The sequence below is a fragment of the Leptinotarsa decemlineata genome, unplaced genomic scaffold, assembly GCF_025532065.1.
Source record: "Leptinotarsa decemlineata unplaced genomic scaffold, Ldec_3_MD MMD2_P_RNA_scaffold_2, whole genome shotgun sequence".
Lineage (NCBI taxonomy): Eukaryota > Metazoa > Arthropoda > Insecta > Coleoptera > Chrysomelidae > Leptinotarsa > Leptinotarsa decemlineata.
This window is the reverse complement of record NW_027412529.1, coordinates 16,895,359-16,920,321: the sequence shown is the minus strand read 5'-3', so window position 1 is coordinate 16,920,321 and position 24,963 is coordinate 16,895,359. Positions and strand designations below refer to the sequence as shown.

General features: G+C 35.2%; 2 protein-coding genes across 2 annotated transcripts; one reads left to right on the top strand and one right to left on the bottom strand.

Moving 5' to 3' along the window:
- Positions 1–1,765: 1,765 nt before the first annotated feature.
- On the top strand, positions 1,766–23,716 carry LOC141486457 (cytochrome P450 9e2-like). Its single transcript, XM_074184476.1, has 6 exons — positions 1,766–2,007; positions 7,786–7,949; positions 13,610–13,941; positions 14,218–14,422; positions 22,801–23,040; positions 23,247–23,716. Exons 1-6 carry the CDS (start codon positions 1,805–1,807, stop codon positions 23,681–23,683), a joined length of 1,581 nt encoding a protein of 526 aa, XP_074040577.1. The 5' UTR covers positions 1,766–1,804; the 3' UTR covers positions 23,684–23,716.
- LOC141486459 (uncharacterized) lies at positions 14,578–16,389 on the bottom strand. The gene is made up of 3 exons (XM_074184481.1): positions 15,580–16,389; positions 15,299–15,520; positions 14,578–15,241 (listed from the first exon to the last, which is right to left on the bottom strand). The coding sequence occupies exons 2-3, from the start codon at positions 15,476–15,478 to the stop codon at positions 15,011–15,013; spliced, it is 411 nt and encodes a 136-aa protein (XP_074040582.1). The 5' UTR covers positions 15,479–15,520; positions 15,580–16,389; the 3' UTR covers positions 14,578–15,010.
- Positions 23,717–24,963: the final 1,247 nt, after the last annotated feature.

The window sequence follows — 24,963 nt, the reverse complement described above, 5'->3', positions numbered from 1 at the left end:
TTCGACTGCATATATGGAACCTACGTCTAAAAGAAAAATTCTCAACTAGTAATAGCTTCATCCCAAAAATAAAACCCTTAGCGTGAAGAAACATTCCATGTAGCAATAATCAACAGATAGATTGAGATGAACTATTCGAATGACTTCAGCATGTTCCTGCTGCTGGATGAACAAGAAACATCTGCGGGACTAACCTCTGTCCGGCATTGTTTGTATCATTGAGTATCTATCATTAAATTCAAAAGGAAACATTATTGGATCAGCACTCAAGGAAAAATTGATGACAAACCGCGGAAACGTTTTTCTGGCTAATTATCTCATCACGTTTTCTGCACTTGGTTGCAGAAAACGGAAAAGAAGCACAAATGAAGGAGTCAACAACAGAAGCCTGCCGCACATTCGTGATACAGGTCAGCAGACCTAGAATTCTTAAGATATCCTAACATTACCACGGAGGCAGCTACAGCTACCTGCGTGACTTTCGAGTCCAGGATATAAATATAAAAAAAGATTTGTTATTGAGTGTCTATTATTGATTTCAAAAATGAAAGGTTATTAGGAACAGCACTCAATAGCACTTCTGTTTTATATTTATATCTTGGACTATGAAGTCACGCAGGTAGCTGTAACTGCATGCGTGGTAATTTTAAGGATATTCTAGGAATTCTAGGTCTCCTAACTGTATCACGAATGTGCGTCAGGATCCTGTTGTTGATTTCGTTCGTTTGTGCTTTCTTTCCGTTTCTTTCCAAGTGTTGCCCATCTTTGAACTTGGCTACACGCGCTGATGAGGTCAATAACTAAAAACACGTGTTCGCGGTTTGCCATCATTTTTTTTAAATGCTGTTCCAAATAATCTTCAATCGGGTATAATTCAATATCCAGCGTAGTATTAGCCAGGAAAGTAGTCGTTTTTAGCGGCATGTACCAGAACCTACGATATTGTTAGTTGAGATGAATGTTTCGAAATAGAATTATATTTTGTACACACTTATGTATATCACTCACATCATTCATTGCGAGAAATTAAGACCTGACTAGGTTAATTTCCTGTGAAAAAACTCATACAAAAAAGCTTTGATGGAAATTTTTCATTTCATTTTTTTTAATGTGAGAGAAAAATTATGCTTCAAAAAGACACCCCTATATTTTACGTTGTACACGTTGTACTCGTACATAATATCAATTTTCGTATATTTCAATGTTCATATGAATGAAATTGTCTAGAATTTTTTTCTTTCGTGTAAATAAATGTGCATGTGGAAGTAGTTGTTTGAAAAGGCTTTTTTCCAGTTTGTATGTGAAAGTAAGTTATTTGTAAGATTTATGCTTTTTTGTAATAAAAGTTTATCTTGAACTCATTTTAGTATCCCTGAAGTTTCAACACCTAACGGTCATTTTTAACACCTCGACACATGTTTCAATCGCCTTTTCAAGAGGAAGATTAAACTTCTTGATCTTTGCTCTCTTCCTTTGGGAGTTTTCCACAATTTTTTGTTTAAAGATTACCTGAAAAGTCATACTTGGCAAAATTTCCATAATCAAGCCTTTATTTATAAAATGGCTGGAGTACATCTTCTACCACAAAACTAAAATTCAGGTTCACAGTGCACGGTTATATTCAATACATTACAATGATCTTGAACTTTGAATAGAAATTTATTGAATTCATCTTTGAATTACCTTCTAGTTAGTTTTTTGTTCAGTAATATGAATCATCATCATTATAATGTGGGTGAATAAATGTGAAACCGAAAAATGACTTTTTCATTTGTTTCGTTATTTCTCATTGAGACTATTTCAGATGCTGCCGTTGATTATAGGAGTGGCTTTACTGGTCACTCTATTCTATTATATGTGTGTCAAACCCATGTACTACTGGCAAGAAAAAGGTGTAAAACAAACAGACCCTGTATGGATATTTGGGGATAATTTGGGTACCACATTCGGAACAGAAAGCTTCATTGACATGGTTGATAGATGTTACAATAAGTTCTCAGGAAATAGGTGAGTTCCGAAATTAGACATAGATATAGATTTATCTACTGAAATCCTTCTGAAAAGGATTGTCTTTTCTGACTAGTTACGAACAAAGTGTTGAAATTATTCGAGATAGCAGCGAAAGCCCAAGTGAAATCTTATAACATTGTATTTTCGATATTTTCGATTGAAACTTTGTAAAAATGTTAGAATTGTTTGTAATTATAATGTCAATGGAATCGATAGTGAATTGTTGAATGATAAATGTTGATAAACTTTTTATCAAAATTGTGAAACATATACTGTTGGATGAAACGATGAAATTTAAAAAACGCGAAAGATATGATATTTATTGCATGTTCAACTGGAAACGTATCAATATAAGGTTAGAAACAGAAATTGGTTGTGATTTAAAAATTAAAAAAAGAGGTATATTTTGCCTAGGCCGCTGGAGCAATAAGTCAGTTACAGTTGTAGGTATCTCAAAGGAGTGATATATTGAACTGAAATAATTTTGTAAAAAATTGAAGATTTCTTTTTCGAATGGGAATATGAGAAGATAGTATCAGGGTGACTTCTGAGTTCTCCCTGGGATAAAAACCTATTCAACGTTTGGGTTGGTAGAGCCACACTGCACCGCCCTCTTTTTAACCTACCGGCATTGACTTTTTGTCAAATCTTATCTCCATCCTGTCGCTGGAAAGCTGTGATTTGGATGTGATAAATTAGTGAAAAATTTCCAGTCTCTTCTTCAGGCCACTCACATACTTCTTGAGATTCAGAGGATGAGCTACCACACATTACGTCTATCGGAAGTTTAAATTTCGACCGGTTGACAACATGGATGGTGTGTAACCTGTCGTGTCAAGTTGGGAGTTCCGGTATGCTCACAGAAAGAGAGAAACCAAAATCTTTGCCTTTCGTAGAGAAACATTGAGAGATAATTATTTATGATGCCATTATGCATCCCAACCATTCCATCGAAATGTAGGTGGAGAGCGGTTCTTCTTGTCTTCTTCATTCCCAATAAAGTCATCATTTCTTTCCATAAATCCGATTGGAAATTGCGGTTCCGATCTCGAAGAACACAGGTCACAGCGCTTACACCACTCCTTCACGTCACGACGGCACTTGACCCAATAGTACCTCTCACGTACTCTCGCTAGAGTTATATGTACTCCGAAATGCCCTACAGTGCGACCATCGTGGAGCTGTTCAAGAATAATCGGGATATATACCTTGGGAATTTGTGAGTTTTTTTTATCCGAGCTTTCCCATTTCCGAGTGAGTAAGGTCATTTCGAATGCACATGGAGTACCATTGGTGCCAATAACCCTTTTTCTGCTGGCCGCGCTTGGAAATCTCCAGCCATTCTGGCCTCAATGCTCTCCAGTAGTGTCACCATCGGAAGCTGGTAACGATCGTGCCACACCAGGTGATTTCTCACATCTTCTATATGTATCTTCAGACGAGTGACTCTTACAGGTTGCTACCCTCTGGGTCTGGGAACCCAAAGCAGCGGAAGGAAGGGGAGCTCATCTCCATATGAGAGCTGTCCATGAAAGAGTATCTGCATGTTTTCTGTTGGTCTGTTGCTTTCTATCTTATAAAACATATCATCATTCCAGAACTCATTTTTCCAATGAGATATACTTTAATCCGGCTCCACTGAACGTGTTTGATGGAGAAATTCGTAACACTCTTCAGTTATATTGAATCATCAGTTGAACAGCAATTTCATGTATTCAGGCTACTCTTCCGATCAAACATAGAGATATAGATTCACGCAATCATAGATCTTCAGTCACCTACTTTTCTCTCTTCAACTAAAAGTGTGACTAATATGACTAATACTACTCTTGTTTCCACTGAAAAACATCATGAAGGGTCATATATCTTACAAACTAATCAAGGAGTACCAAAAGTTGAAAGAAATGGTCAGCAAACCTGGAATATTCCTCTAGCGGAAATTGTAGATATTCAATTATGTGCTAGAACTAGGGCTAGAACTCCTGAAGGAAAGGCATGTATAAAATCAATGTCATCAAAAAAATAAGAGCTTGATTAAATGCCTCAACAGTTTTCTTCCTTGGCATATTATTGAATATAACGATGAATATTTTAAAATTGTAGACTAGGTTCCAATATTTCTGTTCAATAAAAATGTATATGTGAATCATGAAAGAGTAAACAAGGATTTCATGGTATTTTACTGTATTATTAGTTGCATAATTCAAAAGATCCGAGTAATTTCTAGCCAATCGTTGGAGAACTATATATTTCTGTAATTATGATGGGTTTTTGATAGATTAAAATACTCAATTTGTTTGCTTCTAATTGCCCTGAGTTGATGATACTGAAATCATAGGTTGAGTTATTTTCATGTAGATACATAATGACATTATAATGGGTGTTTGAATTCAATCGTTGCATACATCAATGCTAGATCGAATATTTGAAATATATCTGTCAAAATTCATTCGGTTGCAGATTATAGTCAGGTCGTCAAAATATTTGTGGAAAGTGCAAATTTCGTTATTTCAATAATTTTATTTAATCAGTTCGGACTTCCATTGTCTGATGTAATATAAATTGATTTGAAATTCTTGAAAAACATAAAAGATTAACCAAAAATAACAATTTTATTAAAACAAAAACCTGAAATTACCAAGAAATAACATACAAGCTACAACCAGAAAATAAAAAATTGAAATATTGATAAAGCTGAAAATTAAGAAATATTATTAACAAAAATGAAAAATAAAAATAAAAATTGGAAGTTTCCAAACCAAGTTACGTCACGACGTTTCGATTGTTAGTATCCACAATCGTCTTCGGGTGATAACTAAACTTATTTCTCTGAGATCTGACTATTTATAGGTCATTCGGGTGCTTTCACCTTTCACCTATACCCTCTTTCCGCTTCATTGGTTTTAGCGGGAGATGTACGTTTAGCGGAGTTGGTCGTTTTTCGCTTGATAAGAGGTTTCCATATGTTACGTATCTCTACGCTAGCTTGACTAAATGCGTTGTTGGACAACATATACGCGACTTCCTTGAATTTTCTCCTGAACCAGTGTTTCTCTTTGTAGATGATTTCAGCAAGAGCCCTTTTGATATTAATTATTCTCTATAAGCTTCCAGTTTCCAGTGAAATATTTTTTTTTTCGGAAGACAATGATCTGATTGAAATTTCCAATTTGTTATTTATTTCCTTAGTTCAATTTTCAGTCTCTCCTTCGTGTGATTTCTTCATAAACGTATATGATTGTCCTGATGTTGTAATACGATTTGTGAAAAACTTTGTTATCATTTGTTTTATGTAAGCACTTTTCTGACATCTCATTCAATAAAAACATAACTTTTGTACGCCATGCTTCTATTATGAATCATGTCCATTTTGAAAAACCCAATGCACTAACTGAATCTTTCATACTATCATTCAATCTCAAAATTCTAATGGAACCTCGATATAACGCATATTGTAAATGATACGAGTGGAGCTCAATACACATAATTTTCAGTATCTCATTACTATAAAGTGTATTTTCTGCCATTGAAAATGTACAAAACGTACACAATAGTATAAAATTAAATGTATCATCGACGTTGTTAAAAACAATGCAGTCAGGAAGAGAAGTCCATATAAAGTAGTTCGATATGTTGTGTGTGTGTGTGGAGAAAATGACATATTTTAAAACAGAAACAGATTTATCATCTTTTAGTAAACACTACAATTACAAATTTTTTCCCATAATGACTTTTCTCAAATTCTGGTCATATGTTGTATTCCACCACGGAAAATTGCATATATATTATAAGGCATTCTTGAAAAACTAAACGGCACAAATAAACATTAAAAATTTTTTTTTTGAACAGATATCATGAACTACGAGACCGTATTAGATAATTTTTTATCTGTGAATGAATTTTTACATGAAACATTTGCTTCATCTCACATTAATGCTGAGAAGCATATTTCACCACCAGAAATATTTTTCAAATTATACAGGGGGAGGTTGCATATCCCAATGAAGATCTAGAAGTGATTTCAGATTGCAGTGGAATTAACTAGGTTCAATTCTAGGCGACAATAACCTAGGCATCGGTTTTCTCTACGAACCAGATATAATAATGTAAGGACAGACAATTCTGCTTTCTGCTTGGCACAATCATGTCGCTGGAATTACAAGGGCTGCTTCTCAAAAGCTTAGAACACTGTTCCAACCAAAAAAAACTGTACACACCAGAGCCATCCGCCTGATTTGAGAAGTGTTGAAGATTTGTTTTTCTTTTATACATGCTTTCACGGGTGTTCAAGTGACTTGGCCCATTCAATTCCACCAAGAGCGGTGACTGCTCATTGTTTTGAGGTTCAATTCAGTACACCTCGCACTTCACTGTTTGAGAACTCTTCCATTTGGAGAACTGCGTTTATGTGGAATAAACTTTCAAAGAACAGTTTACCAAATGTATATGATCTCCAGCGATTCAAATCCAATGTGAATCGCTACTTTCGCACAGGCACCGCTCTTAGAGCACCTTAAGGTTTCTCCTATAATACTTGTGCTTTGTCCTCATAAGAAAATTCGATGTGGGACTATTTATATTTCGGGAAATGGTAAAACTAATATCAATAGGTAAAATGTGGAAACACCTTGAAAAAGTGACATTTTTCAGCATGTACATACTCACAACATTTTGATGTACAAGTGTAATTTGTTTTCTTCACAGTCAGTTAAAAAATTAATTGAACCAAAAAAATAAATTTTAATAAAAGGTATTCGATGGATTATTTTTCACAACTTTTGACGTCGATTTTCTCAACAAGAATGTGTCGATGAACTCAGTTTTTTTTATGGCGATGAAGCACTATGAAAAACCACAGTATATCGCTGGTATAGTGAATTCAATCGCGGTCGTAATTCGGTCGCCGACGAATTTCGTGAAGGTCGTCCAAAATCGGTTATTGTGCCACTAAACATCGTTTCAGTGCGTGAACTAATAATGCAAGATCGTCATGTGACTTATTATGAGATAGATTCTGCATGAATAGTTGTGAAAAAATTTGTTCTCGTTGGATAACCCATAATTTATCAATCGCTCAACAAAAGGCTCGCGTCAAATGGTGTGAGGGAGTTATTTGAAAGTTCGACCGTGATACTTCAAAAGACTTGTAAAAAATAATGACCAGTGAAAAATCATGGATATATGCGTATGAGCCGAAAACAAAACAGCAATCGACCGTGTAGATATTCCAGGATGAAATCCAACAAAAGTGGTTCGTGGAAGAAGCACAGCGAAGCAAATGATCGCCTACTTCTTCGGCCGAATGGGTTTTGTGACTACTGTTCCACTTTTGCAACGTAAAACAGTCAATTCTGATTGGTACACGACCATTTGTCATCGAATTGATGACTCATCCTCCTGATTCGGCACCCAATGACTTCTTTTCGGTTTTGAATGTCACAGAGCTGAACTGCGTAGTCAACGATTCACGAACACCGAAAAAGCAGTTGGAGCGTTCAAAATCCATGTTTTGGAGGTGTCTCACGAGGAATGGAAAAATTGCTTTGACAATGATTTGAAGGAATGAAATTATGTATTGATCATCAGGTAAATATTTCTAAAAACGATAAAGCCATTCAAACGTGTTTGTTATTATTTGCTATTCCCAAAATATAAATAGTATCTCTAATACGTCATGTCTGATTCAATTACTTATTGCCACTTCCTGTCGAAGTATCTGACAATATAGAAAACTGATAAATTGTCATTTCTGCTGATATTGCTTTTTGGTTCCAGATATCACGGAATATATGAAATGTCTCAGCCAACTTTATTGATAAAGGATCCAGAACTTTTGAAAAAAATCACCGTTAAAGATTTCGACTACTTCATGGACCACAAACCTATAGTTCCAGAGGAAGTAGATCAATTATGGAACAAAAATTTATTTTCATTGAGAGGTAGGAAAAATATCAACTCATCAGTTGATGAATATTCCTTAGTTTCATAGAACTATTGAATATTCGACTTGAGTATTTTGCAATAAAATATTTCCATGACAATGGAATATCACCGTTTCATCACTATAATTTCATTCTACATACAAAAGCATTCTTTTGATAAAACTTTCGAGAGATATTCTGACAAGCGGCTCACGTACACAACATTTCAAACCATCTCGTTAACCGATTTGATAATGAATAATATCTTGAAGCGGTTTTCCACCAAATGCATATTTTTAGATATTTTATAGAATATGAAAATAGAGGGTGGTCTCCTGTCTCTGTTATTGTACCTGTATTGTCATGTACCGAGTTTTGCTTCTGGGGTTGAGCGGTCTGATTGCTTGTGCGAAGCGATAAAACGGATCTCCATGTTGATGGTAATCTTTGCGCATCATCCCTCTTGTTCATATTATTAGGTCGTTTTCCAATTTCGATAGCAAATTGACGCAAATTCACACCACCACCCAAAACAAATTCACGCGGTGGCAAAAACACTGATTACAAGTTCGAAGAAGCTGGCAGACAACGATCACAGACAACAAGAGTTGAACACCATCGAAACAACTCTACAAATGAATAACTACTCAGAAAGAAGTATAAGAGCGGCTGCCAAGACCACACGGAAACAACAAAAAACTCGAGATACACCGGTCATAACAACCACACTATCATATATTGCAGGAACAACAGATAAAATCAGCAGAATTCTTCACCGACACAACATATCAACTTCGTTCGTACCAGAACGGACAATAAGGTCCATGCTTCGTAATCCCAAGCATCAGATACTACTGGAGTCACAAGGAGTGTATGAAGTACCATGCCATGATTGTAACAGGACTTACATCGGCCAGACCAACAGACGAATCAACATTCGCAAAGATGGACACAAACTAGCAGTGAAGGGAAAAGTCACCACGACTTCTCTCTTCCAACACGTACTTCAAACAGGACATAACATCAATTTCGATAACACAAAAATGCTAGCAAGCAACGAAAACTTTTACTCGCGAACAATCAGAGAGGCTATCGAAATTGAAAAACGACCTAATAATATGAACAAGAGGGATGATGCGCAAAGATTACCATCAACATGGAGATCCGTTTTATCGCTTCGCACAAGCAATCAGACCGCTCAACCCCAGAAGCAAAACTCGGTACATGACAATACAGGTACAATAACAGAGACAGGAGAGGCAGCTCAGGTAATAAGACCAAAACAGGTAGTCGAGCAAACACAGGTAGTGGCAGCAACGCAAGTAAAGGGAAACATCCATCCCTATAAATTGAGACACAGAGTTCGAACTAATCAGTCTAGTTGAAAAAACCAGACATCACCAGAAGATGGCAAATGAGACTTTGCCGAAACGTTGTGAAAATAATACTTATGGGGAGAAAATACACAGAACACGGAGCGAAACCCGAAAAGCGAAAATATATATATATATATATATATATATATATATATATAATATATATATATATATATATATATATATATATATATATTATAAACGCAAGGACATGAAAATATAGGATTCAATACCGTACAACTTATATAGGTTTACACGATAATATTGTGCATTAATTCGTCAGAAGCTTTGGCCCCAGAGCGCAGACGCCGCAAAAATATTTATACACATATGTATATATACAACTATTCATATAGTTTGGACGCAAAAGGTTAAATTCGATATTTCTCTTAAAATAAATAGGTAACAATAATCTATATGTGTCTAGCTTTCCCCACTACTTGCGTGTCTTGATGCCTTCCTGGTCGTTGAATGAACTGTTGTGAAGGCTGGTAAGTTCCCGGATTCCCTTTCTGTCTTCCAAGAATCAGTGTCATCCAAAATCTAGCCGTACCAAACAACCCTCATGAAGAACCAAAAACAATGTATCAGATAAGTATCGAACGTTTGCAAAACAAACTAAAAACTACTGGAGGTCAAATCTCTTCAGAATTAATGATTACCAATTTCGAACCATTAAGATTTATTGAGATGGTCTGATCTTCCTAAATTTATTAAATTTTAACGTTAACGAAATATAATAAGAAAAGTCAAAAGTGATTGAATGTTTATACTGCCCCCCATATATAAAAATAAGACATTATGATCTATATATCGGTTACAAGTGAATTAAGAAGATATTAATGATAGTAGCAGATCTGTCTAGATTGGAGTCCAATCATAACACTCATGAGGTCCATCCGGTATATTAATGCATTAGAAATAATAATAAATGGAAACGACTATGAAGGCTGTTGATATGAATTAGGTAAAGTAACTTTCTCAATCACTTCCTTATTTTTTTCTTCATGGCAAACCAGGTAATCCTCTTATTTTCAATATATTTTATGATAAGAAAACATCGGATATCCAACTATACAATAAAGTACCACCGGTTTACTAAAGCCTGATTTTGGAAATATTACTGGAAAAGAAACACAATCATGAAATTCATGTGTACAAGCAACTATCTGTCTACCAGAAAGAAGATGTTGCTTTACACTTGGAAATTCTTTGACGAGTTTATAAATTCCCTCTTTAATAACTATGTCTAGGCAAACCGAGAGTAATTCATCATATAAGTGACCTACCTTCTTTTCAGAAGAGTTGTTTTTTTTTCCTTCTTTCTGTTTCTGATCGTATACGTAACTTTGTAAATGTTAAGAGGCAGAACCTTGCGCCTTTGTTTTGTTGATCTTCTTATGATTTTATGTAAACGTTAGAATTTCGATAGCCACTAAAATTTAATGAAAAAATTTGTTCGTAACATTTTTTTTTTCATTCCAGATGTAAGTTGGCGTGACTGATTTACGTATAGTTAGCTTTATTATTCCTCCTAAGAGTGCGGAAATAGTCATCCCTTCCAAATTCGCAACGATATATTTGAAACAATACCCAATCCACACTTTCCACTGAGGATACACTAACACACACTTTTGTCTATTTTCCACTATATTTCTTTATTGTTGACCGGTTTCGGCACCATTTGAAAATGGTGTAATAGCCGAAACCGGTCAACAATAAAGAAATATAGTGGAAAATAGACAAAAGTGTGTTTTAGTGTATCCTCAGTGAACATGAATTTCCACAAAATAAACAAGTCGTCAATCGAAGAAGTGACACATTTTCCACCTATTATTTATCCAAATAAACCTACTCCCGTCAGGATGTTTGAAAAAACATGTATGTCTATTTGGAAAATGCTAACTATCACGTACAGAAAAGGGCACTGATCTCCAAAAAGTGAGAGGACCTCGGTTTTCTTTCTTCCTCTCGATTTATCAATCTCATTAAAAAAAAACAATCGACTACGTTGATTAACAACTTGCTGTCACTATTTCGGACCAATAGGGTAGCAAGATAGAAAATAAGTATTTTTGATCATAGGAAAATCTGGTAGAATAGTTGGATATCTGTAGAATACACGAAATACAATAGAAATGGCGGCGAAAACACCGTTGTTTTTACAGAAAAATCACGGAAACTCTTGAACTCTTGTGACGATAAGTTCGTCATCAATAAATGACAATTCTGTCGATTCCATAATAAATAAACGAACAATATCTACAATATTTACAAGTGAATTCAGACCTATACAAAAACAATGTCAACTACGATCTTCATTTCACTATTTTGAGAGAATTATGAGCAGCAAATTCGGAAACTTGATAAATCTGATATGTAGGAATATATCCAAGAAAAATACCCTTGCGTAATTCACATTCTTCGATTGTACGGTTATCACTTTTTGCTAATCCAGCACTGCCCACAAGAACGACGATGGACGATGACCTAGGAGGACAATTCCTAATGCTGTGGGTCTACACTCACCTCCCCTACTCTACAGATATTTAAACCAAAACGATTTTGAGAATTATCTCTTGATCAATGATGAGTATTCCACGTGATGAAAATTCGATAATTCAGTACCATATTTCCGTCTGACAAAACAATTTCAAGGAAAAAGTTTTCGTTTTCCTTGTGCATAATTTTTGTTGTTTTTTTCCTATCACCATATCAGAGCAGTTAACAAATTTCTAATTTATACTGGTGTATCAGATGAGCCGTAAATTTCATGTCAGATAATATTGAGGGATATTGGATTTCCAGTTGCAACTGTCAATAGATTGGCCCTCCATTGCAAAGCTAAAACGCACCATATTGCTTAAAAATTGCAGCTAGATAACCGTCAGAAAATGTTTGTTGTTAATTCAACACATACTTTAGATTACAACAGCATAACTATTTTCAAAAAATTGATGGATGTAGCCGTTACTATGTGGTAGGAAATCATAATGAAAAAAAGGGAATTGAAACTTTCTATGTTTTGTACCACTTTCATTTGTTACTAACGTTACTGCGAAGTTCGAAAATGTCTTCATGGGACGAAACTGCAGTAACACATAAGAGTGGTATAAAACATAGAAAGTTTCAATTCTCTTTTCTTCATTAACTATTATCATAAAATCTTATCATATCGATCTTTCCTACAGGAAACAAATCACATTTCATTTTTACAAGGAAAAAATTAGCATTAACAAAATGTAACAACTAAAACGTCATATACCACAATACCAATATAATTCAAATCAAGGACTGTTCCTAAACACCACTGTATCTCCTGATGGTGTTATTGTTTGGTAAAACAGGAGTCGAAAGTAGTCTTGCCTGCTACATTGAAACATCAAAAATTAATTAAAAACTTTCTTTCAAATCCATACTGAATTGTGTCGTAAATCATTGTTTTCGTAATAAATAATAATATTCAATGGTCGGTCGGTAGCCAAGCGGTTCGGCGTGGGTGATTTGTTCACTCACTCGAATTGACTGCCGTGTTGGTCGGTGGTTTAAGCCCTAGTCTGAACGATCGATCTTCACTTGCTATCGTCCAACCCGTGATAGGAATCACACGTTAAAAGGTAAGACCTCGTTAATCCTTAGCTCGCACAAGTTTCGACTTCTGAGGGTTGTCGTTCGTTGGGGTGCGATAGCTGGTTAACGGAAACACAGATTTTAAACAGATTTAAACAGGGCGTACTTTTTTGGTTGAATGAAATGGCACGTTGTTAGGAAAGTTCTTCAAGACATAAATAATTGAAAGCAAACATAGGATTATGCTGCGAATACTATTGAATAAAACTTATCTACTGAATTACAAAATGATTGGAATGAAATGGAATGAAATTGGAATGAAATGTTTTCCTAAGTTTCTCAATTTACAAATTTCTTCCATGCAAAACGATTTTCTGAAACTTCGACTGCAATTTTCCATTAACCTCTTCGAGAATTGTCATCTTCCATAACCTAAAAAATCATTACATATATGGAATATAGATTAAATTATTCTACCCCTCATTAAGTGTAGAAAGTGGAGTATCTCTAAAAATGGTAATGAATAAACTTCAATTTATGTTAGGAATCACACGTTAAAAGGTAAGATCTCGTTAATCCTTAGCTCGCATAAGTTTCGACTTCTGAGGGTTGTCGTCCGTAGGGCTGCGACAGGTGGTGAACGGAAAAACATACTTTTCAAACAGATTTCACAGAAATGACTTTTGATCAATGACTACAGATTTCTACTGATAACTCCTGTTGATGTTTTAGGTAAGAAATGGCGTGAAATGCGACCCATTCTCAGCCCATCCTTCACGAGTAGCAAAATGCGAACAATGTTCATTCTGATGTCAAAATGTGCAGAAGATTTTGTCAATCATTTTCTCAAGAAAAATCAAGATTGCTTCGAGTTGGAAATGAGGGATACATTTACTAGATTCACCAACGATGTTATAGCAACTGCTGCTTTTGGTGTTAAAGTTGACTCACTTGAAGCACCAAATAATGAATTTTATTTAATGGGAAAAGAGGCAACTAATTTCGGAGGAATTGTGAATATGATCAAGTTCTTCGGATTGGTCTTTTGTCCCAAAATAATGCAGGTAAGTTAGAAAAATGGAACCGAATTGTTTTTCGTTACAAATAATCAACTCATTATTAGAAGTATTAGATAAATATTTCTGTACCGTGATATCACGAACCCGAGGGCCTCTGATATGATAGGATTTGAGTAGCATTGCTGCAAAATTTATTTGAAATTTTCAGTTATGATATGCAAGAATATTGATTAAAAGTGACCAGTCAACACCTTGAGCTCCAGTCAGTTCAGATATGCAAATAAGCGTAACCTAACTTCATAATTCCATTTCAATTTGCAGTTTTTTGGAATATCATTCATTAGTCGTTCAGTGAATAATTTCTTTCGAAAATTAGTTGATGATACTATAAAAGCTCGAGAGGAAAATAACATCATCCGCCCAGATATGATTCATCTATTGATGGAAGCAAAAAAGGGAATTCATCACAATGAAGAAACTGTTGAAGTTGATACGGGATTTGCAACTGTTGAGGAAGCTGATATGGGTGAGTTTCAGTAAAAGCTTTTATTTCTGACCGGGATATTATAAGCTTATATCGTCATAGTTACGCTATCAATAAAGAGGGTCATAACTCCCTTGGGACATTATAGATTTTATAATTCCCTCTACCTTTCACAAGTAAAAATAAATAGAAATGAAAACTGAACCATATTTTATTTATTCACGTCATTACAAATAATAAATGTACAATTTTGAAATGTTCCCTGAAAATTACTTCCGCCACTGGAAACAATTTCTTCTTTTGTATGGCTGGAGCTTCTGTTCACTACAGTCGAGGTACCTGCCTCTTCTGATGACAAAGTAGACAACATACGCGCCGTTTTATTTCTCAATTCGATGCTATCCTCCAAATACCCCTCCGCCACCGTGGAACTTTTCCAACCTCCGTGTCTTTTTAAGTTAGTCATAGTTGCTCCTGCATTGGCTAGAGCAGTAGCAGAAGTGCGACGAAGGCAATGTCCCGTATAGGAAGATGAGTTTGGCAATCCTAAATACATTGCGATTTTGCTGGGGATTTTCCCAAACATGTTTTTTCCAATTGGCTGAGATGTACATTTATTTTGTCGGAAGCTCAAAAAAAAAATCGTTCAATACCTTTAGGATGCAAAGACATATAAAGTCTTAATAAAGGCAAAGCGGAGAACTCTTTTTCATCCACAACTGTAAATTTCTTCGATACACCAGTTTTACTTTCCGGTACGTTCACTACCATAACGAAATCCCGGTCCTCTATATCCGATATCTTCATATTCAAAAGTTCCTGACTTCTGCATCCTCCAAAATAACCCATAATCAAAACAACCTATAACAAAAAAAAGGAAATAAATACACACAAAAAGGAAAATAAGAAAAAAATTACCTTATGCAATAAATGAATATCATTAGGAGCGTCCTTTAGGAATCTGATAACATCTTTAGGAGATAAAACAGCAGACTTTTTCGGCTTATAACTCTTACTCTTCCGTTTCAAAAAAGCCTGTAGTTCATTGAACTTGGTGATATCTCGTTTCTCATGTATAGTCACCATCGATTTTAGCATTGACCATTTAGTTCATAAAGAATTCGGACTATACGTTTCTGACTGAAACGAATAAAAACAATTACTACCAAATCTACCGAAAAACATAGAAAAGTCCTTACCAGTTCTTGAAAATATGTCAGAAATACAGTTTTAGTGACATCTTTTGGCATAACATTTTTCCGTGTCAGCCAGTCCAGATATATCTTGTATTCTTTTTGGTATACAGCTTCACTTTTCGCTGGAATCAATGATTCTCTTGCTTGTTCAGCTTTTTTCAAAATATCCTCCATTATATTTGGGGTAGAAAACACGTTTTCACCGCAAACACAGCTTGATAACAAAGTTCTGTTTATAAACAAGTAACATAGCAACAACCTAGCAACAAGAAAACTCTACTATAATCAACGGTACCTGATTCAAATATACCGGGAAGGTAATGAATTGGTACATTTTTCCGTTTCAAAAATGAACAAAATTTCATTGAAATCGGTCAGAAATAAAATTATCTATGTACCACGGGAATTAATGAGCCTCAATAACCTCAGGCAATTGCTGTCTCTCGGGCCAGAGGCCCTCGGGACGCAAACTTTGCCATCGGTAATTAAGGCCCTCCTAATTCCCTTGATACATAAATAACTATTATTTTCACCATTGATGGTCCTCTGAATATGAAAAGGGGAACTGACATCTCGTTTTTTCACTGACAAGTGTTTCCTTGAGGGAATATATATCAGGTTTTTTACAAATATTTTTCGATAAAAACTAATTCAGTAATCGGTACTGATAATGATGATAACATTAGGCATATTTGAAGCAAATTTCATTTTTTTTTCTAATAATACTTTACCAATATGATGAATTGCGGGGGCATACTTGAAGACTGGTTGTGAATCAAATTATCTGAAAGAAAAGTCATTTTGGCCAGGCTCAACTTACCTACAATGTAGGTTAATGAACTGACACATATCAGAAAGCAATTAGTCCCCTGGTTAATACCACGAAGGGCGTTGGTAATATAACTGCCGGAATTGATTTGATCAGCATTTGTGCACCATTGTTTTGAAGTCAGAAAGAGCTTCATTTTTTGAATCTGTTTCATTAGAAGCCAGAAATTTTCAATTTGACCCATGCAAATATTGTTCCCGTAGTAATCACGAATTCCAGATGAAACAGTAGTTGGAACTGATACTCTTAATCTCTGTATAGATACAATGCATTTCATGAAGTCCAACGGGTACCTAATTTTTAACTAGACGTGACGATATATTTCGCTAGATATACCTCAGTTTATACATTGGGGTGGAGTTTCTGAGGTATTTTTGCCGGTGGTTATTGGCATCATTCACACTAACAAATATTCTCGTTGCAGGGGTTATTGACCACAGTCGCAACAATTTCTTCGTTTCTCGTCCTAGATAGATTTTCTTTCAGCTCCGCTTGGTCCAGCTACACTTTCAGTTGTTTGAACACCATTTCTGTTTTATAAAAATTACGGCCAGCCGAGGCGTGAACAAGGATTGCTTCTGTTTTTTCCTGTAAATATCTGGCGCAAACTATTTTGAAAATTCAAACGAAAGAGAAATGAAGCAAATTATCAGTATCAATAGTGGAAGCCATCAAACTAATAGAACTAGGATAATAGGGGGTGGATTCTTATCTATCTACATAGTCAATCACAAAAAACAAAATCAGATCAGAAAAAAATGCGCTTGTCCAGTAAATACGTTGGTTCAATTGTATGGATCATTTTCGTGAACAATTTCTTTCTCCTACACATTACAAACTTTGTGTAACTCTGTAACTGACTAAGAAACCGGTCTATCCGTGGTCATCCCGACCAAATTAAATTGATTTCTGCTTTTAATATATATATATAATTAGGTATATATACAAAGGTAAGCATTTCTTCCAATCATCAGAACCTTGGTACTCTTCTCGAAAGTAGTTGTTTTTGAATTTATTATACGCCCTGCTGGCCCAGTTTCACCTTCAGTTTTGTTCTTATATCTTGATTTATAAAACCAAATTGGCCATTCATCGATATTGTAATGGATATTGTCTTCTACGCATATCGTTAACTTCTTCATGGATGATACCATTTCCTGAATATTCAATAAATTATCTTCATCTTAGGTAACATGGATCATCACTAAGATCGATCATCACTTCTGGAACAATCAAACAAAAACAATATCGCATACATCTCAGTTTGGCATATGCAGCAATCCTACTCACAATAACACGTTCTGCAATAAATATAGAAATATCTTCACAAATCGTACAAGAATCTACAAACCTTTCTACCAGAGGATCAGCGACCATTTGTTTACCGTCGATGTAACCCTACCGTAAACGTTTCCTATCAAATTCAATTCACCATTTCCTTGGACTGTCAAACCGCCGAACTGTGACACGAGCCTAACTAAATACGACAAACACAGTACCAATAGCCAGACCATCAAAAACGAACTCAACCTAATTATTTCTAACTACCCTAATCACACGGAAATCTACACTGATGCCTCAAAAACTAACGAAGGAGTAGGAGCTGCCATAGTTACAACATCTGAATCGTTCTCATATAAATTTCCCTCAACTACCAGCATATTCAGTGCAAAGCTCTTTGCCGTTTATCGTGCGCTGGTCTATGTCAATGCGACAGGTGGAGAGAAATATATCATTTTAACGGATTCACTTAGTTCCATAATATACGAACTTAAGCGCGTATATCCTTAAAATCCAATTGCACAAAAAATAAAAAGAGAACTACATCTGATCCAGCAATATGGGAAAAAAAATTGGTTTCATTGGGATCCCATCACATATTGGAATTCAGGGCAATGAAAAAGCCGACGATTGTGCTCGTGGCGTAATTACTTCTACCGAATCCGAAGTAGTTTCGAAAGTAGTATCTACAGATATTGAAACAATGGTGAAAACAGCGATAATCCAGAAATGGTAAAATCAGTGGCAAGTGTCCGGGGCAAAACTACGTACAATCAAAAATGATGTGAAACCGTGGCCTGACGATGGAAACATCAAGTGCTCATCAATCGACTACGCTTAGGTCACACCAATCTCACGCACAGTTATCTCTTAAATCACACCTAAGAGCCAATGTGTGACATATGTGAAACAAAACTGAGGTTGAGCACATTTTCACTGATTGTCCAAAATACTGGGTGCAGCGAAATAACTTCAACTCTCCCCTAGATATCTACAACAGTATTGGCAGAAAATGTAATATTCCAAATATTATCAAATTTCTTAAATGTATCGATATTATAACAATATAATGAACATGTACCACTAGCTAATAACCACTAGGTTGATGCGAATTTGCTCAAATAAAAAAAATATATCGCATATTTTCACTCAGTACTTATTCAACTATCCCAACAGCGAACGACAGACGAAATCTATTTATTATCATCAAAGATAATTTCCCAAATGTGACATAATCCTACTATTTCAACGAACGTCAATAAACGCAGATTTTTGCGATATCCTCACTTACTTGTTTCTAAGAATGTATTAGCAACATAATTTATCAAAAATCAATTGATAACTGGAATTAATAGAAATATTAACTACTGGAGCCATCTTGCGGTCGCTGCAGCGACACAACTACCCCAACTGGTCTACAATAAGACGTCTATATATATATATATATATATATATACTGGTGAATGTTGAAATGTGCTTTCGTTTCAGAAATTGTTGTACATCGAGTGGCGTAGTTCTTACTTTGTCGCCATATTTCTATTGATTTTATTTATCAATTAATCCTCGAAAACTGTTGTAGCTCCTACTAATATTTTTTTTATAGTTAAGTTATCGCAAATAAACCACGGAAGTTGACGTTCGTTGACATAAATATTAAAATCCGTTCTGTTGTTCGCTTTTTCGAGTAATCGTTGGAATGAAGCGATATTGATTTTTATGTGGGTATTCCAAATGTGATGATCCAAGTATTACATTGTATAAGGTACCCAAGGTCTGGATAATTTATAACACATTCAATATACAAACGGAAGAAAACAACATATGTTGAAGGAACACGTGCATTTCAATATTGTTGAAAGAGCAATTTGAATTGTAAATTAAAATATAAAAACAAGAGATACCTCCCTTTCATTTCTCAAAAAATTAAACGTAAATACGAAAGGTATTCGCCGTCATTTTTAGAAATATTTTGCTCAAGCGAATTACGATCCAAAAAAAATTGGAATAGACTTATGTAAGAGAAACGCATCTAATATATTGATAATAATAATAATAAATGGGCTTTAATCATCGACATACATTGTTTATGAAGAAGTAGATACAAAAATGAATGATAGGGCAAAGTTCAGCCGAGGCTGTTTTACAACTTAACCTGCGGGATAGCATGTTTTATATAGAAATATAAAAATAATTACCTAGTATGCATTGATATATGTGAAGTTCATGAATCTTATGAGAAAGAAAAGAAATAAGCAAAGGCTATAAATTTCAAAGTAAATATTAAAAATCTATTTAGATTAAATAAGGTAAAATATATAGCAAAACATACATAAAAGTGAGACAAAGGAGAAACCATATGAACAAGGCATAACATGAATATATTATCTATCCAGAAGACTTCAGATATGTTCTCAACTTTTTCTTGAAATTATATATGAAGTAGTGTCTAAATTCACTGGGTAGAGCGTTATATTGTTTGATAGATATGTAAATACAATTATGAGAAAAGCAGCATGTCGAGTAATTTGGAATAATAAAAGTGTGACGGTTTCGTATCCTCGAATTATTCTGCGATTTGAAGGTGTTTCATCTTTCATGAATATAATTTGGCTTTCTATGAATGAGAAATTGACGAGAGAATATCTACAGTTGTAACATTACTTATGGAATATTTTGATTTTTATCCAATTGAGTACCAATAAAGCAAACGTGTTCAATTGACGTAATATTCACATGGAAATACAAATTGTTCACAACATAATCACCGTTAATAATTCTATATTTGTATAAATTCACAAACAAATTTTCAAATGAATTAAACTTTCACGCGTTCGCATATATGCATATTTTATTGTTATCACAATTCACATCTACCTGTCGATTTGAATCATCACGTTTAAAGTACGCAACACTGTACCGTCACACAAACAGTGATATTAACGATATTCAGCGTTCTTTCAAAGAATCAGCCCACGTAAATGAAATCGAGTGAGCGCCATTGGTCAAAATATTTGCATAAAAATTCCACACGATAAGTCGCTACAACAGTGTATAGGCAACAATTTCTGAAACAAAAGCGCCTCCCAGTATCCATCAGTGCACAGTCATCTGAAGTTTTATACCAACACCAAACCGTTATTTTTAACACTTCGACACGTGATGCACTGTTGGGAACCATTGGTGTAGTAATGAATATTACTATTACAGCAGGCTTTTTACCAAATCGACCATTGTAGTATTCACCAAGAGGACTAAAACGAAGGGTATCGGACCTCTAAAACTTCAAGGTGAAGAAATACTTGTGTAATATCTGGGAGTATCATGGGGCTGAAACCAGACATGGTATATTGACCATACACGATGGTGGTTAAACCCATGATAACGTACGCAGCTCTGGTCTGGTGGCCAAAGATGAAGCAGGCGACCGCCATTAACAAACTAGGCAAGGTGCAAAGACTTGCATATTCAGGAATGACGGAAGCAATGAGAACTACCCCAACAGCTCCATTGGAGATACTGCGGAATCGACCGCCTTCACACTTTGTGATAATGGGAGAGGTCAGGATGGGCCAATTCAGACTGGAAAACTCACCGAACTACAAAAGATCGGACCGAACAGAAATTCCTGAACAAGTGGAGGAGCACATAATGAATATGTGCACGGACCACATGACACCAAAGTACACCTTTAACACAAACTTTACGGCCAAAATCATAAGCCGTGAAGAGTGGAAGACCATTAGTCATCTCGAAAACATGTTTGGAAAAAACACCTGGTATACAGATGGATCGAAGACCAAACATGGAACGGGAGCTGGAATATACCGAACGGATAGAAATTTAAATTACAGCTATCCGCAAGAACTATATTCGTCCGTCTTTCAAGCGGAAGTGTATGCTATCTTGCAGTGTGAAAGGCTTATTAAATTGAGACCTCAAAGAAATGAACGGATCAATATTTTAATAGACAGCAAGAGCGCACTAGGGGCTCTGACAAACCCAAAGGTGACATCAAAACTGGTCTGGGAATGCCATGAAGAACTGTATGAACTTGCAAACAGGAACAAATTAACTTTGTTCTGGGTGCCAGGTCAGTCAGGAATCACAGGTAATGATAAAGCTGATGACTGCGCTAGACGCGGATCATCAACTTCATATATCGGTCCTGAACCAGCTCTGGGGGTACTAAAATCATTGGTATGAAACCAGATTAGGGCATGGACCAATAAGAAGCACACAGAGTACTGGACAAAAGTACTTGGCAACAAACACATTAGAACCTTCATTAGGGAACCGTCCGAGAAAAGAACCGAAGAACTACTTCAACATAGTAGGGATTGGCTCAGAATAATTACAGAGTTACTAACCGGTCATTGTCCGCTTAGAGGATACCTGAATACAATGGGGCTGTACAACGGAGACATCAGCTGCAGATTATGCAACGAAAAGATAGAAACAGCTCTACACATCTTATGCGAATGTGAGGCACTGAATCATAGAAGGCAGGCAATATATGGACGTACAAAATTACGTCCAGAAGAATATGACGAACATCCAACCCGGAATCTTTACAAACTAGTACAGGGAACGAGACTGATGGAATGGGTGTCATGAGAAGATGGGAGAATAAACGCAATGAGCCCAAGCGGCTGCAGAGTTTTCTGGAGACTTAGACAAGTCAGACAGCTCCCAAGGTACCAAAAAAAAACAAGGTATGAAAAAATTAATATTACTGGAGTTTTATCCCAACACGAAACCATTATATTCAACACTTCGAGACGTGTTCCAATCACCAAGTGATCATATTCAAGAGGAAGATAAAACTAGTTCAAAAGGAAAGTTGAACTAAATCAATCTTTGTCTTGGAGCTGATCGAAACATGTGTCGAGGTGTTGAAATGACTGTTTGATATTGGGAAAAAGCTCCAGTGATATTCATTACCACTCCAAAGGTTGCAAAAATTGCATCACAAGTACAGACATCTGAGTGAAATCAATCGAATTCAGAATTCATCGAATGGTTAGTCTCAGATCTTCAAACGTTAGCCCCATATCTTCTGATAAATATCGTTCAAAATTTGAACTGAAGTAATGTTATATTCAATTTTCTTTCAGGAAAAGGCCACATCACGGAACTCACTAACACAGATATCACCGCACAGGCTTTGATATTTTTTTTCGCCGGATTCGATTCCGTATCATCTCTCATGTGCTTCATGGCACATGAGTTGGCTGTGAATTCAGATATCCAAATAAGACTGAGAAAGGAAATTAATGAAACTTCAGTTTCATGTGGAGGAAGTATTACCTATGAAGCGTTATTGAAAATGAAATATATGGACATGGTTGTTTCAGGTGAGAAAAATTATTTCAGAATTTGAATTATTGAAGGAAATCAAAACATTCTAATAATTCATTAAGTTAGTTCTGCACCTCTGATTTCTTGAATGTTCAGTAATGTCTACTTTTTTAAATTATCTCATTTGTTCCTATCTTTTCTATGTGCACATGATTTGAATTTCGTGACTGCAATTATGATAAACATATTTATATTTTTATAGAGACTTTGAGAAAATGGCCAAGTGCTTTGGTAACAGACAGAATCTGTACGAAACCTTACACTATAGTTCCAGTTACTGCAGATGAGAATCCAGTACATATCGAGAAGGAAACCTTGATAATGATTCCTATATTCGGGATACACCGTGATCCTAAATATTATCCTGACCCATTGCGTTTCGATCCAGAAAGATTCAGCGACGAAAATAAGGGAAACATCAATACTTTCGCCTATATGCCATTTGGTCTAGGACCCAGAAACTGCATCGGATCACGATTTGGCCTTCTAGAAACCAAACTCATATTCTTTCACCTCCTATTTCATTTTGAGTTAGTTCCTGTGGAGAAAACTTCAATTCCAATGAAACTTGCTAAAGGAACTTTCAATCTCATGGCTGAAGGAGGTTTTTGGTTGGGACTCAAACGAATAAAAAAATGAAATGTTTCCATATAATAAATTGTTTTTGATGGGCGATGAGTTTCAATGAGATATACAGGAGATATCAACACGTAATCTTTTTAAAGAAAATGGTCTTGAAATATGGTTGTTCTGATACAACTGATCCAAATTTAGTGAATTTATTGTGCCTTTTAAATAAGCGTTCATGAGTAATAATAAAAGTTGTTGTGAATAAAATTAATTTGTAGAATGTGTTGAGGATAGACACATATACAAAGAAAATATAAATTGACATTGAAACATTCATCACTACCAATCTTTCTACATAGCAGGATATGAAATCATCGTTTTCAAGGTGTTTATCAGTAACGTATCTTTGTGACACTTCAATTCTACTCTAAAATTTCAAAACTCTAGAATTTGTACTGAAATGTTTGGGTAGAATATTGATTAACCTTGTAGAACTTTTGAAAAGGATGCAGTAGTTTATCAATTTCTATTCATTCAATAACATACTTATAGATCACATATTTCAAATAAAATTTGACAGAGTTATCTCCCTGAATGTATGGGTTACACCTAGGTATAAAAAATACATGGTTTGTGCTTTCCCATCTATTCAGCACGATTATAAATCATGTACATCTCTTAAACATAAAATGTATAAGCCTAATAAATAAAATGGGTGAAACAGAAGGGTTATAAATTCTAATGATTTTACTGAGCTGTTGGCAGGAGAGCTAGGAAAATCTGTATTTCAAATTTAACATATATTGATAAGTGAATGATAGCAAAGGTGAACAGTAATAATTTTGGAAACGAATTGGGTTTCTTTATTTATAACTTTTTGAAGCAGTTTTGAATATTCATATACCATTTGAAGTTTCAGGTTTTCAGGAAGAAGGTCGAACAAGTTTGGGCCATAATAAAGAGTACTACTTTGTGAATGGGTTTTCCTAAAAAGTGGAATTTGTTATGTTGTCACTATACTTGACCTTGTTATATCATTTTGTAGTTTTTCAAATTTGCCGATGTTCAAATAGATCCAGATAATGCTTCTGCTAACTTGATTCAAATTTCCGAAAATTATTTCAGAGTATTCCACACCTTCAGCATTTTTTAGAGTTTGGAATGATACAGAAAAAGACAAATCACTTCATCATTTGATTTTCACTGGACAGTGGATAAAACTGCAACATGTTTTATTTTTACCACTTATTGATAATGGATGTCCCACTGTGACCATGAAGATTATAATGACAAGGGGTTAAATTGTCTGCTGCAAAATAACTCATATGCAAACCACTAAAACGGAAATT